The sequence below is a fragment of the Hyperolius riggenbachi genome, chromosome 10 (assembly GCF_040937935.1).
Source record: "Hyperolius riggenbachi isolate aHypRig1 chromosome 10, aHypRig1.pri, whole genome shotgun sequence".
In the NCBI taxonomy this organism is placed as follows: domain Eukaryota; kingdom Metazoa; phylum Chordata; class Amphibia; order Anura; family Hyperoliidae; genus Hyperolius; species Hyperolius riggenbachi.
Genome location: NC_090655.1, coordinates 231,552,077 through 231,568,291, shown reverse-complemented (window position 1 = coordinate 231,568,291; position 16,215 = coordinate 231,552,077). Strand labels below are relative to the sequence as shown.

The window sequence follows — 16,215 nt, the reverse complement described above, 5'->3', positions numbered from 1 at the left end:
TTTTTAGTTAGCCAATAAATGGTATCATCCTGATTTAAAACTTCTTGTTTCTACAAGGTGTCAGTGCTACACATTGGTCCCCAGCAGATATGGGTCTCCGGTGAATCTTATTATACAGACAACATACTGCGGCATTCACATTCTCAATGATATGCCAGGATGGCTGACAAGGTAAAGTGTAAAGGTAAAACCTGGCCAGGAGCTTTTTGTTCCCTAAAGCAGATGACATCTTAATAAAGCTTTAAAATTCTTAAGCTTTGGAGGGATGAATTGCTTTTTATGTTGACCAGGACCCTCTAGATGTCTAGTCCAAAATCGCTCACAAGCCTGCCGCTGCTGGATTAACCAGTCCACTGCCGCTGCCGGATACACCAGTCCACCACCACTGCCAGATCCATCCATCAGTTCACTGCTGCTGCCAGATCCATTGGTCCACAGCCAGAGCCATCATTCTCTAAGGTCTATGTCAAGCCCCTGGCCCCTTGCACACTACTTGCACTAAGCAAAAAGCTGGGCGCTAAACTTTCCACTGACTGCCAGGCCCACCACTGTTTGCCCTGCCAGGGTCCCCCTGGCCCCACAGCTTCCAACCCCTGATCTGCTTGTGCAGCCCATACTCCAGTCCACCATGCCTGAGAACAGCACTGCATCCGCGCTGACCACCACAGTTATTGGCCTCCACTCCACCACGCCAACCCCTCGGTCTGGCCCTGCAGACTTGCCACAGCCAAAGCTTGGCACCTCCACACCACTGATGTACTTGCACATGGCCCAAGGTAAACTCTGCTGTCTCTGTTCACCATGCTCCTCTGCATCCTCTCATGGACAGTCTGTGGAGCACCTGTTTTCGCTGTTAGCGTTTCGCTGTGTAGCACTGAGTGCTGAAAATGTCACGGCTCAATCAGCAGTCTTCCTCTAGTCCCACTCTTTCATATTTTCCTGTATCTGTATGCTGTCTATGTATGCTTTGTTTTATGCACAATTTGTATGCTTACGCTGTTCCATCACCGACATACTGAAGGCATCCGACATACTGTGAGCATCCGAATCACTGCAGAACAGTTGAGCGCCGCAATAATTGTGGCAGCTCCGCTCACATAGCACTGAGATGACCCCTCTCGTCCTCTACAATGCTCCATACATCATATATATGCCCACTGTATGTATATTCTACTGTAACACCACCGACTCTGTATGTGCCAAAAATAATTCCGGGTACAACCCCCTCTTGATATGATTCTGATGTTACATACTTTCAGTCAACAAGATTGTACTATGCAAATTAGAGTATCGGAGACAAGGAGTTGGAGTCGGTGGAATACTAAACTGAGGAGTCTGAGGATTTTTGTACCAACTCCACAGCCCTGCACACAGCCATTAATGTCGAGGTTGCAGAAGTTGAGTGCCAATACTCAGCGTCATATCCAGAGGCTGCATTCTGCAATAGACATATGAGTGTGGGCAGAGAGTTAAAGAGACACTGAAGTAAAAAAATAAAATTATGATATAATGAATTGGTTGTGTAGTACGGATAATTACTAGAATATTAGTAGCAAGAAAATAGTCTCATGTTTTGTTTTTTAGAACACTGCATCATTCTGTAATATTTGCACTTTACACATTACACTCAGCATTCTGAATGATTTCACAGAGCAGGCTAGTTAACTTTTGAACTGTCCTCTGCAGAAAAAACAAAATTCAGTGACAGACAGTTGAGATAACAAGCTTCAGAAGACAGAGCTCTCTGCGACTTTGAAAGTCGTAGAGATCAATGGCTCTTTTGCATAGATAACAATTGGAGTTTCTTAACTCTTCCTGTACTGGAAATAATATTAGACTTATGTCAGCTCCTAATGTTTTATTGCTTAGCAGTACTATACATACAAATCTTTATAACATAAGTTTATTTTCACTTCAGATTCCCTTTAAGGCAGTGCTGCAAAATGATGGTGGAAACATAACATCTTGACACTTTTGGTAGAATTTGGACATTCTTCACTTAGCAGTGTACTCACGTTTGCTGCCAGTGATTTAGACATTAATGGATGTGTGAGGAGCTATTTTGATGGCACAGCAAATGTACACTGACATACAAGCTGTACACTAATTACTTTCCATTGTATCAAAGAGCTTGACTCAGTAAGTTCTGCTGCTAAAGCAGCGCAGCTTAATATGCAGGAGAAGCTGTTATGCATGCCTTACATAGCAGCGCTCGCTGCTATGTAAGGAGTGTGCCTTCCCATAGTTATGTGCGCTGCTTCCATAGCAACGCACGTAACTTTAAATATGGGTGGTCATGTGAAGTATCACGACCGTGATGCTTCACTAGCTGCCTCTACTATGTTCATTAACATAGTTACAGTAACTATGTTAATGAACATAGTAGTGGGCGTGATACTTCACAGGACCACCCGCATTTAATGAATCAAGCCCAAAGTGTCATATCTTCAGACTTGTCCCATGACAAGATATAATAAAATATTTACAAAAATGTGAGAGGTGTACGTTAGACGCCCGAGCGCATATACACTTCACCCAGAACAGAAAAAAGGGAGCCACATTATAAAAGCCCCGCTTTGGGCGCCCGCTAGAATAGCGGGTGCCGAGTTTTACCGCTATGCAAAGCTGCAATTTGCACAGCGTAAAAAATTGTAGTCCGCTTTTTATACTTGTGCCCAACTTAACCTCTTGAGGGCCGCAGTGCTAAACCCTCCTAGTGACCAGGCCATTTTCAGTAAAATAGGCCACTGCAGCTTTAAGGCCAAGCTGCAGGGCCGCACAACACAGCACACAAGTGATCCCTCCCCCTTTCTCCCCACCAACAGAGCTCTCTGTTGGTGGAGACTGATCGCTCCCCCCATGTTTATTTTTTTTTCTACAAATATTTTTGTATTTTTTTTTTTTTTTTTAAATACTTGCTCCTTTAAATTCCTTCCTTCCCTCCCTCCCTTTCCCTAGCCGGCCAATCATGGCGATCGGCTGTCATAGGCTTCTGCCTATGAGAGGCGATCGCTCTCTTGTCCCCCAGGGAGACAGCCGTGTCACACGGCTGTCCCCAGTACAGCGCTGCTGCTGATCGCAGCACTGTACATGTAAATACACGGCGGTTTAGCCGTGTAACAGTCTTCCAAGATCGCTGCTCGGAGACTGAAGGCAGCCTGCGCGTGATCTCCTGCAAACTGCTGCCCCAGGACTTTACGCCAATCGGCGTTAGCTGGTCCTGGGGCTGCCGCCTCGGCCACGCCCATTGGCGTGACGCGGTCGGCAAGCGGTTAACTTTGTTCAGCGGTGGGTGAAAAGGGTTAAGGTTTAGGCGCCACCGAGGGAGGGGTTAGGCGCCACATGGGGGGATGCATCGGTAGAGGGAGGGTTCTGTGTGATAATAGGGTTAGGTTTAGTCATAGTAGAACATCGGTAAAGATTACAGATATTTTACTATTGGAATACAGCTTTAATCACAGGGTAGATACCTGGAGATGCATCAGATTTCCATTCTAATAGGATTTATTTTTACATAATGCATGACTGTTTCCAGCACTAGCTTCCCACATGTGCCTATAGCCTGTGATTGTAACATATATAACAATGCACTGTCCACCTCTACATCCCAGAATTCCTGTAGCTTAACCAAAACGCATGTATCCAATTATCTCCTTTTAATATACATTTGGGGTACAGCACTGAGGCATTGGATATATCTGCAGTATTTGTGCTGGAGTATAATATGACCTGGGAATACATGTGACTTCTAACACCTTATCATTTGTTGCTACTATATTTTTAGTATTAATATGTAAAATAGCTGTCCAATCTTCCTCTGTGTGGTCAAACAATATAGATCTATAAAGTTATCCCTATTATGTAGGTAGAAAACACAAAGTCTTGTAAAAATAATACCTTTTAATGGCTAACTGATAAAGTTAAATTATGCAAATTATGCAAGCTTTCAGGGATCTAGTCCCCTTCATCAGGCATATTTGAAGATGTTAGCTGAAGTCAAACACTGATGCAGGTAAATAGTAAACACGAAGATAACAGTTGTGCTGGTTATTGTTTAGCAGTTAGATGTCAGGTGATCAGTAGGCTGGAGCTAGTGAGCTCATCTGTATATCTGAAGTCCAGCAGGTTTCTGAAGATCATGAAATTAAGTCAATCATGTTAACTAAGGTGTCATGAAACCCATTCCACAATTTAAAGCTTCTGTCTTGAACATTTTCATAAATTTGTACTCAGAAATGTTTCTTGATTGTTCATTTTTGAAGTTACCCTTAAGAATAAGTACTTTCAGATCTTGCATGCTGTGTCCTGGTTCACAGAAGTGTTGGACCACTGGTGTGTACATTTTACCCTCATTGATTTTAAAGCGGTGATGGATCTTGTGCACAGTTTTTGTTCTGTTTCTCCTATATTTCGTAATATATGTTTAGTTATACCTATTTAACATTATCCATAAAATGTATTTAGAGAAACAAGAGATACCTGGACGATCACGTCACAGTCAAAGTGATCCAATCATTCTGAATGTCAGTCCTGTGTGTGGCCAACTTAAAGGGATCTGAGCGCCTCATTTTGAAAATATAGAAAACAAACCTCCCTTAAAAGGTAGACAGAAAAAGGGAGAACACTTCTTCCCTCAGTTCAGTCTGAATGAATGGGAGCTTCTAATATCCCCACATCTGCAGCTCAATGTAGATAAATAACAATACTATATAAAACACTTTCCTGGAGTCTCACATTCTTCGTATTTTGACTTTAACAAGTTAAAGAGGCACTATTGCGAAATAAATTGTAAAATTTAAAATATGTGCAAACATATGAGTAAATGAGCCATAAATTACTTTTCTCCTATGTTGCGGTCACTTACAGTAGGTAGTAGAAATCTGAAAGAAGCGACAGGTTTTGGACTATTTCATCTCTTTATAGGGGATTCTCATGGATATATTTATTTTCAAAAGCACTTGGTGAATGGCAGTTGTTCTGTCCAACTGCCAAAAAACTGTGTAGTAAGCAGGGAAGCTGGCCTGCATCATTGTTTAAATTCGTTTTAGGGAATATCTTTATAAAGAATAAAAGCCTTACTGAGAATCCCCTATGAAGAGATAGACTAGTCCAAAACCTGTCACTTCTATCAAATTTCTACTACCTACTGTAAGTGACAGCAACATGGGAGAAAAGTAATTTATGGTTCTTACTCTGGAAAAAAATGTACTTCTTATTTGTTTGTTTGCACATATTTTAAATTTTAAATGTTTTTGCCATAGTGCCCCTTTAACTCAAGTATCTGAATTGTGCACAGCAGCCATATCAGTGTAGTTTAAAATCTGGTTCATTTAGTTTCCAACAAAAACAAATAATTATCTTTTCATAACTCTTGTTATCAGGAGTACTTGTTCAGCCAGATACAAATAGTCTCACTTTTATGTACTTTTCAGGTGAGCTGTGGCTGCATGCAACTGTAGATCCTGCCTCATTTGCATAGTTAAAGCACCTGGTTTATTAATCCTGGCAATAGAAATTATGGAAAGTGAACACAGGCAAGTTCTAACTAGGATTAGTGCCACATGTACCCATATGTATCTCATCATGTCATCTCAATTCAGGAACTTAAAAGCTTTAACAAAGCAATGCACTGAGAAACATTAAAGAGTCCTTAGGATTCTGTGGAAAAATGCTACCATGTGCACTTTCCAAGAAATATAAAATTGTAAAAGAACACATATGTCCAAGACATTTCCCACACTCAACACAAATGTCTGACAAGCAGAGACTTACGCCCAAAACATTTCCCACACTCAACACATGAATAGGGCTTCTCACCAATGTGAGATCTCTTATGTAAAACAAGATCTGATTTCTGTGCAAAACATTTCCCACACTTAGCACATAAATAGGCAATCTCCCCAGTGTGAGATCGCTTATGCGTGACAAGGCTTGATTTATGCCCAAAACATTTCCCACACTCAGTACACGGAAAGGGCTTCTCACAAGTATGAGATCTCTCATGTGTGACAAGATTTGATTTCCGAACAAAACATTTTCCACACTCAGCACATGAATAGGGTTTTTCACCAGTGTGAGATCTCTTATGTCTGATAAGCTCTGATGCCTGTGAAAAACATTTCCCACACTCACCACAGGAAAAAGGCTTTTCCCCAGTGTGACATCTCTCATGTATGACAAGGCTTGATTTCTGCCCAAAACATTTCCCACACTCAGTACATGAATAGGGTTTTTCACCGGTGTGAGATCTCTCATGTCTGACAAGCTCAGATTTTTGTACAAAACATTTCCCACACTTAGCACATGGATAGGGTCTCTCTCCAGTGTGAGATCTCTCATGTCTGACAAGCTCTGTTTTCTGTACAAAACATTTCTCACACTGAGCACATGAATAGGGTTTTTCCCCAGTGTGAGTTCTCTCATGTCTGACTATCTCCGCTTTCTGCACAAAACATTTGCCACACTCAGTACATGAAAAGGACTTCACACCAGTATGCGATATCTCATGTCTGACAAGATGTGATTTCCGAACAAAACATTTCCCACACTCAGAACATGAATAAGGCTTTTCACCAGTGTGAGATCTCTCGTGAATGACAAGCTGTGATTCCCAAACAAAACATTTCCCACACTCAGCACACGAATAGGGCTTCTCACCAGTGTGATATCGCTGATGTCTGACAAGCTGTGATTCCAAAACAAAACATTTCCCACACGTGGAACAAGAAAGAGGCCCTCCACCACTGTAGGAGTTCTGCTGAGTATGAGGTCCCACAGGGATAGACAGGTGAGGGGAGTCTGGGGTAATATTTGGGATAACCAGATGTTCTGCAAGAGACTCTTGTCCAGTGACATCATCACACGATGTACAGTCTGTAAATGAGAGGTTCCTGATGCCAGTACTCTGCGCTGCAAATAGAAAAAATATCATAACTTATTATTATTTATTGTATTTATAAAGAGTCAACATATTACACAGTGCTGGACAATAAATAGGGATACTTAGAATGGTAAACAAGGGGTGACAGACAGAGAAGTAGCCCACTGTTATACAACATAGCACAAGGCTATACATGCAAACAGGGTATAAGGTGCATGATCATGCAATTTAACAGAGACACAGCAATTTGGGTCTGAGTTAGTCCATGGGAAGGATGTGATTTGTGGAGGACCCACTAAAAAAAAGATGGGGTTAATCACTTCCTGTTAGAGAACTCTGAGGGGAGGAACAATTATCATTAGGGATGGCCAGTGAGCTGCTAACAATTCCAAGTTGATGCTAAGTTTATGCAGGTTGGAAATGGTCCGGATGCAGCATTTGCATACCTTTGCATATAATTATAGAGACCCAGAACAGTGCCCTAAAACAGAAATGTGGACTTACCTGGGGCTTCCTCTAACCCCCATAGCCCCCAAGGTCCCCCGGCATCCTCCTGGCTCCTCTCCTGGTTCCTCTAGCGACTCCATTAATCAGGGACTTTGGCAATAAAGTCCTGCACATGCACGGTTCTCTTAGACAGAAATGCACATGGGCAGGACTCTAACGCCAGCTGAAGTAGCCGAATAATGGAGAGGCCAGCGGGACCAGGAGAGGAGCCAGGAGGATCTCGCAGGCTACAGAGGGCTGGAGGAAGCCCCAGGTAAGTCCAAATGTCTGTTTTAGGGCACTGCTCGGGGTCCCTTTAACATACAATTTGCAGCATCTCAGAGTTATTGTCATGTCATTGACCATCACTAGTTATCAGCCTGACAAAGAACTGCAGAAGGTTGTGCTCATTACAGGTATCCAATCACATGACAATAACTTTGCCTTGCATGCAAATTTTATGTAACTTTACTTCCCTACCCGAGGCATAGATATAGGTACTCCTGCCGCCACTGCCACTGTCTGCGCTCCCGCTCGCTTGTGCGCACGCTCCTGTCACCACCAGCTCTCTCAGAGATCAATGAATGAGAATTCCCCAAAGCAATGATTGGCGGCTTCTATGAGAAACCACAAGATCATTGTGAAAAAGAAAGTTTCCCATTCATAGTACACTGTCTGTAAACGTACATAGTATGTTTACAGGACCATTCAAAAAAAATCAGGCCATCTTGTGGCCAAATAGTAAAATTACATCAAAAACATTTTTTTTCGTTGAAAGCATTATTTTACATTTAAAATTAACCATTTCCCTCCCACACTCTCCCCAAGGTACCCAAACATTTTTTTTTATAATTAAAAAAACAAAAACAACAATAATAATAATAATAATAATAATACAAAAACCTTAGGGACTGAACTTTTTTTTAATGTGTATGTCAAGAAGGTTGATTACTGTTATATATTAAAAATTATGGGCCTGTAAATAGTGATTGATGCAAAACTGAAAAAATGCACCAGTATTTCCAAATAAAATATTGGTGCCAGACATTGTGATGGGGACATAATTTAAACAGTGTAATAACCGGGACAAATGGGCAAATTAATTATGTGGATTTTAATTACGGTAGCATGCATTATTTAAAAACTATAATGGCCGAAAACTGAAAAATAATGATTTATTTTTCCATTTTTTTCCCTATTTTCCTGTTAAAAAACATTTCAAATAAAATAATACTTGGCATAATGTACATGCAATCCTCAGCACTGATGTGTCACCCTGGTAGGGAAGGAGAGACTGGCTATCTCGAACCAACCACCTATATGCGATAAGGTGCACTTGATATTATTCAGTGCAGATATCTTATACGCAAATTTATGCAGTAGAGGTCCAGTTTGCATGGACCCACAATGTAAGTGTATTTGTTTTTAATGTATGCAGATTGTGGAATAAAAGTGTAACCCCCTGTGGCAGGAATTCTACTAAGACTGACTTATTGTTTGTCCTTTGGTGGTGGACACTGTATACCCATTGAGCACTGGGTGACTGCAGGCTATAGCAGCAGGAGTGGGTGACACATCAGCACTGAGGACTGCATGTACAGTTTCTACGGTTCCATTTGTGGAGTGGAGTTAACCTCTGGCAGAAAATTTTTATTTGTGTGGAGCGCTCGATAACCCCTTTGCAACTTCGCATAATGCACCACCCAAACAAAGCCTAATTGGTGGCAAAAAAACAAGATATAGGTCTTTTTATTGTGATAAGCAGTGATAAAGTTATTGGCGAATGACTGAAATGAGCGCTGAAAGATGAAAATAGCTCTGGTGCTCAAGGGGTAAAACCTCTCAGTTGTAAAGTGGTTCAGTTGAAAAGATCCGCACCGTGTTTAAAAACAAGTATTTATTAAAGCTCTTTAAAATGTCATGAGCAAGATTGAAGTGCGCTCCGGATCACCATTGACGCACAGCGTTTCGGATATAATCCTTCCTCAGAATGGTTCCAGTACACACTGTCATAATCACACATGCTATGTTCATTAAATACACAGGCAGAGGACCTGATGGAAAACTGCAACTTATCTACCCAATTTGCATATATACATATTCATGTCTGCAGGAGCCAATGAAAACGTGCATAGACTATGTAAACATTGCAGAGAACACCGTGCACAAGACAATCAAACCAAAACTTACATCAGGTTGATCAGACCGTTGGAATGTCACCAGAGGCTCACTGCATTGAAGGCACTTCCTCATCCATAAAAGACATGTAATACACATCCTATGTTTGTTTAGGTCGGCGCTCCTCTGATAGGCGGTTACTCATTGAGGGACTTGCTGATAGGTTGTGAGGCAGGGGGAGTATACCAATATGGAGGTAAAGCGGTTATTGGCCGGCAGAGCTTGGGATCAGCCGACACCGCTGACTAGCAATTGAGGCACGATGACCTAAACAAACATAGGATGTGTATTACATGTCTTTTATGGATGAGGAAGTGCCTTCAATGCAGTGAGCCTCTGGTGACATTCCAACGGTCCGATCAACCTGATGTAAGTTTTGGTTTGATTGTCTTGTGCACGGTGTTCTCTGCAATGTTTACATAGTCTATGCACGTTTTCATTGGCTCCTGCAGACATGAATATGTATATATGCAAATTGGGTAGATAAGTTGCAGTTTTCCATCAGGTCCTCTGCCTGTGTATTTAATGAACATAGCATGTGTGATTATGACAGTGTGTACTGGAACCATTCTGAGGAAGGATTATATCCGAAACGCTGTGCGTCAATGGTGATCCGGAGCGCACTTCAATCTTGCTCATAACATTTTAAAGGGCTTTAATAAATACTTGTTTTTAAAGACGGTGCGGATCTTTTCAACTGATACATGTGATCCCTGTGACTCCAGGGTTGATCCCGGCACGTCAGTTATCCATCGGTGCAGATGTAACTGGACTACTTAGTTTTAAAGTGGTTAAAATTCAGCCAACCAATTTCCTGACAAATGTGATTAGCTGCATACAATTTGTATACAAGTTGGAGATATTTGCATCTCATTAGCTATCCCATTGGCCATACATTGAAAAGCGGTAAACTGTACGGCTAAATGAGACAATGGAAGGAATATTTCACTTTCACCAAGAAAAGAAACAGTGGCTCCCTGTGGCTCCCTGTGCTCTGCACCCACCGCGAGCCTCCTAGCCTGCACCGGTATGCGTTTTGCCTCTTTGTATGCAATACTATTTACACATTGTGACTGCACGCCACTAAACTAGCTTGCCAGGAGTGCCGACCTCACTGTTTCTTTTCTTGGTGAAGCTATCAATGTTTATTACTGCAGTCAGATCATGTACGGAGCAGCTCCATCGCAGGCGGACAGCTTTTACCCAATACTGAGCCGTTCCCCAGCCACAGTGCCAATGCCACACACTTTCCTCTCCTCACATACAAGGAATATTTTACTCTTGTGACAACAGACCTATATGTATAGCAAGAAATCTGTGTTATGTTTGTAGAGCAATGAGGTTTCCTTCACACATTTGTATTCCCATTGTATACTCATGTCAGTCATATGCCTCTTGTATATTTACATTTCTCTCTCCCTTGTTCCTAACTGTACAAATAAGAATATTGTGGAGTTACAAAACACTAAGGGGTTGATTCATTAAGAACAATAGTGCAAGTAAACTCCTGTTACTCCCACTATTTAATCTTGCGCGCCTTAATGCACGCTATGTGCGCTATTGGCAGGTAATCGTGCATTATTAAGTTTGCTCAGAGAAGCACTTGCTATGCAGTGCATAGCGAGCGCTAGTAACTTACGCCAGCTACATCTTCATAACCGGCACTCTGCTCGTCCTGCCCTGAGCCCCTTCAGGTCCAGTGGATTCAAAGGATGAGATCCATGCACTTTGATTGGCCTAATAGGATGCTTGTCACTTTACAGACAGCCTATTGGGCCAATCAAAGTGCAGGGATCTCGTCCTTTGAAACCACTGGACCCGAAAGGGCTCAGGGCAGGATGAGAAGATTGCCCGTTATGAAGATGTAGCTGGCGTAAGTTACTAGCGTAACTACAGCATAGCGAGTGCTCCCCTGAGCAAACATAATAAAGCACGCTACGCTGCCAATAGCGCACATAGCATGCATTAAGATATGCAGGATTAAATAGCACGAGTAATGGGAGGGACACAGGGAATGTGCGAAATGTGATGTGATGTATGTGATGCGACTGCACAGTGCGCCTGTAATGACTTAAAACACACAATGTACACAGGGAATGTGAGGTAATAAGAGCGTGATGTATGTAATGTGACTGCACAGTATGCTTGTAATGAAGTATAAACACACAATGCACAGAGGGATTGTGAGAAGTAATAGGGGTGTGATGTCGGAGTCAAGGTGTCGGAACAATTTTTGGGTACCTGGAGTCGGTGGTTTCATAATTGAGCAGTTGGAGTTGGATGGTATAAATACAATGTTATAAATGACTCTAAGAGTTGGAAAGTCCTCAGCGGGATGCTTCTCACTCATCTACCACCTCCCTTCTCCACAGAACAGAATAGGGTACTCCAAAGTCATCACAGTGTCTGTACTGTTATTGTTAGTAAGATGTCACCAACTACAATCACAGATGATAGTTTAAGATAACAAATATCTAACATGAATACATAGCATAACCCCTAATACAGCCAGTCAGTGTGCAGTGTTCACTCATAAGAACTAAAAAGTTATTCCATTTTTAATCTTGATCACTCACCTGTTGTGCCCTCTGTAAAAGGGTCCTCCACTTTAACTGTCCCCATCATGCAAATCTCCTCCATAGACTGCTGATCACATCTCACATATGTCTCTTCTTCTTCTTTAATCACCCTTATTATTAAACCCTCCCCCATGGACTGCTGATCACTACTCACATACATCTCTTCTTCTTCCTCTTTAATTATCGTTAATATGTCACCCTCCTCCATCGATTGCGTATCACTCCTCACATACATCTCTTCTTCTTCCTCTTTAATTATCCCAATCATGTCACCCTCCTCTGTAGACTGCTTATCACTCCTCACATATGTCTCATTTTCTTCTTCTTTAACTGTCCCCATCATGTCACTCTTCTTTATAGACTGCTGATCAATCTTCAAATACATTTCTTCTTCCTCTTTAACTGTCCCCATCATGTCACTCTTCTTTGTAGACTGCTGGTCAATCTTCACATACGTCTCTCCTTCTTCCTCTTTTACTGTAACCATCATGTCACTTTCCTCCACAGACTGCTGGTCAGTCTTTACATGTCTCTTCCTCTTTATCTGTCGTCATCAGGTCTTTCTCTCCTGTAAACAGATGATCACCCCTCACATACGTGTCTTGTTCTTTGAGCTCAGATCTTTGTTCTGAAAAGAATAACAAATGATATCTGTAAAATATTAGCATTAATAAACAAAGCACAGAAAAGAGCACCATTTGCTAATTTGCTGTGGTATCCTGCACATTCAGTACCACTCTCCTCCTCTCCATGCACACATTACTGTGAGGTTACAGCAATGTTGGCAACAGTAGATGAATCAGGATGTGAAGAGAGAACAGGTGGAAGCAGAGGCCTGCAGATAATTAGCTATAAATTAATGTTACTTATGGTTCTGGCTCCTGATGAACTAGGCAGATGGGACTGCAATGCCTTATCATGACTATAATTCAGCCCATTTATCAACTGCCCCCCCCCCCAAGAGCCTAGCAACAAACACTCTCCCATCTGGGACTGTGCCAACTCCAGGACGAAATGGCAGAGGCCACTCAATGGGTTTCCAGATGAAGCCTCCACCTTCTCTGCCTATACAATCAGTCATGCTACATGTTACCTGGCTCTATCCCCTAGCTGTGGCTCACCAGCCATCATCTTTGTGTAGACTCCAACCTCTCCCGCTGTAGGACTACCCAATACCAGTGGCTCCTGACTCCACATTAGCGTCTTCAAAGAGATACAATGGTTATCCGGTACCACTCTCTTAGCTACTGAAAGTGGACAGATCCTGTTCCTTCAGAACCACACTCCGAGACCTCCACTGATCCGCAACAACTCAATTGTAAAAGATATTATTGGCTGCTGGCATTAAAGGGGAACTTCAGCCTAAACAAAAATACTGCCATTAAGCTACATTTGTTATGTTAATTAAAATAGATAGGTAATATAATAATATCTTACCCACCCTGTTTTGAAAGAACAGGAAAATGTTTTTGATTTCATGGGAGCAGCCATATTTTTCATGGGGGCAGCCATCTTTTTGGTTGAAAGGAGGTGACAGGGAGCATGAGACTAAGTTCCAACTGTCCTGTGTCCTGATCACCCCTCCCAGCTGCGCGCACTAGGCTTCACATCTCAAATTCAAAATTAAAAAAAAAAATTGCCAAAACAGCAGAACGAGAACATCATCAGAAATCCCATCATGCTTTGCACAGCATCAGGAGAAAAATGCCTGGGCAGTTTTCTTCTGTGCAGCTAAAAATGAGGCTTTGGTGAGAAAAACAAAGTTATGATGCTGTGAAACTGGTAAAGAAACACCAAGCCTTTTTAAAGCTGCTGAGTAGATGTTTAGTCTGGAGGTTCACTTTAATTACTGTTGCTAGAAAAAGCTACAGCCAAAAGCTATCAAGGAAAATATCCTCCTTCACATGCAAGACATGCATACCCCGAAACTGTCCTGATTTAACAGGGACGGTCCCATTTCTGCAGTTTATGCGTGACATCCCTGGGCACCACATTAATATCCTGGGATTCCCAGCTGATCACAGGAACAACAGCAGCACACACAAAAATCGAATTCTGGCCAATAGGATCAGCACCAGCTCCCCTCTAACCAATGTTGGTGCTGCTAGTGGCCATCCAATCAGAGAGGAGGGAGGGGTAGCTGGTTCAGTGGAACTTTTCCTCCTCTAAGTACTGGTGTTGGGGGGAGGGCATTGTAGACATTCCCAAGGGGCCCCTGAGAGTCCCTGCGACTGAAAATTTTCCCTACAGGTTTTAAACACCCCATGTTCCTAGTCCCTCAATGCTGAAGTCTCTACTATGTATGGGGGCTTTAGTGGCCCAGGGAAGATGTACCCTTCAATCCTTGAGCAAACTTTAGAAGTACTTGTGTTGAGTACATTTTAAAATCGGCACCGGTAGACTTGGGCTCAGGATACAGCCAGTATACGGCTGATCCTGCTTCTGCACAAGTCCGGGCCGTGTTAATTACTATTCCCCCTCCAGGCCGCCATGGATGGTGGGGAATGAAATAATTCGGCTTCCAGCAATTGCTGGAGGCCGAATTATTGTGATTTTTAAGCAACCTCGGCTCTGTCTTCTGACGGCGCTGACGTTACTCACTGAGCACCGCTATAGACGGATTACCATTACAGTCTATGGCGGCGCTGGCTGCACCCAAATCTAGCAGCGCTGAAAAGCACTGCTCCGCTTGTGTCCCCCAATACTTTTGAAGAGGAGCGATCCGTGCTGCACACATGTGAGTCCAAGCTCGCACATGCGCATTATGGATCCGCCCCTCTTGGGAAGCACACTGGGACACAAATGCTTCTGAAGACTGCCGAGGAGTCCCGAAAGCACCAATATTGGGGGACAGCAGTGGAACGAGGAGACAGAGTGAGGACCAGTAAGGCACAAAGGTATCCAGAGTCCCTTCCCTCAAAATAAGTGAATAATTTACTTTTTATTTAAAATTTGCTTTAGGTTTGCTTTAATAGCTTCTGTTTTAATACAAATACACTGGATCATTTTCAGGGCTAAAGATCATCTCCGTAAAAGTAACATTCTTCTACTCCCTGTTCTTTCCTTAAAGATGTATGTGCCTGTACTCCTGCTCACAATCTTCATATCACTCAAAATTCACTTGTTGCCTGTTTAAAATTTACATGTGACATTTCTCAACCACTAGTTCTGGATAGGGGAAGAGACATAACAACTGCCCAAGACTTCAGGAGGGTGCGCTGCAATACAAGGGGGGATGATATTGCCGAATGCATATGGCTACAGTGTGGGGTAATATGGCAATGCTAGGGGCAGGAAAGGCTATGCAGTAGGAAATGCCAACAAGTCACAACAGTTATATAAAAGTCTCTTGAATAGCAATTACTTTAAAGGGAACCTAAACTGAGAGGGATATGGATGTTTCCTTCTAAACAATACCAGTTGCCTGGCAGTCCTGCTGATCTATGCAGTAGTGGATAAATCACACACCTGAAACAAGCATGCAGCTAATCCAGTCTGACTTCAGTCAGAGCACCTGATCTGCATGCTTGTTGAGGGGTTGTGGCTGAAAGTATTAGAGACACAGGATCAGCAGGAGAGTCAGGCAACTGGTATTATTTTAAAAGGAAAAATCCATATCCTTCTCAGTTTAGGTTCCCTTTAAGGGGGTGATCAGGACAGTGAGAAATTACATCCTCTGTAGCAAAGTATGTCCACTCGAAGCTTTTTTCTTTTGCTCAAAATATAACAAAATCATACAATTACCTCCTCCAACATGTCTCTTCTCCACTTCCTGTAACTTCTCTTACTGCCCTTTTACATCACTTCTTTTTTTTTTTTTTTGCTTCATTACTTGTTGTCTATGCGTTCCACCTGAAAGATGTGAGATCTCCATCTTGTGGTGAATACGCTAACTGCAGCCTCTGTTTGTGGCGTTTCTGCGTCTCAACCATTTAATATTTGTCATGGTAACGTGCCCAGCAGCAACACCTCCTCCTGCCACATCCATATTAATCTCTATTAAACCAATGTAATCCTAACAAAGTGGAAAAGCAGCCTTCTTGTAATTTGAATGGGGTGCTCTGCCTTGATGGTTTTGAATTTTTTTTAATG

At 42.4% G+C, this 16,215-nt stretch overlaps 1 protein-coding gene across 1 annotated transcript in view; it reads right to left on the bottom strand.

Moving 5' to 3' along the window:
• Positions 1-15,908, bottom strand: part of LOC137536892 (zinc finger protein 271-like) — a 41,051-nt gene extending 25,143 nt beyond the window's left edge. Inside the window, exons 1-3 of the mRNA XM_068259073.1 lie at positions 15,868-15,908; positions 12,121-12,751; positions 5,746-6,909 (exon numbers count right to left, since the gene is read on the bottom strand). Of these exons, the coding sequence (XP_068115174.1) occupies positions 5,746-6,909; positions 12,121-12,613 (1,657 nt within the window). The 5' untranslated portion in view covers positions 12,614-12,751; positions 15,868-15,908. The remainder of the gene's footprint in view (positions 1-5,745; positions 6,910-12,120; positions 12,752-15,867) is intronic.
• Between the last annotated feature and the right edge of the window lie 307 nt (positions 15,909-16,215).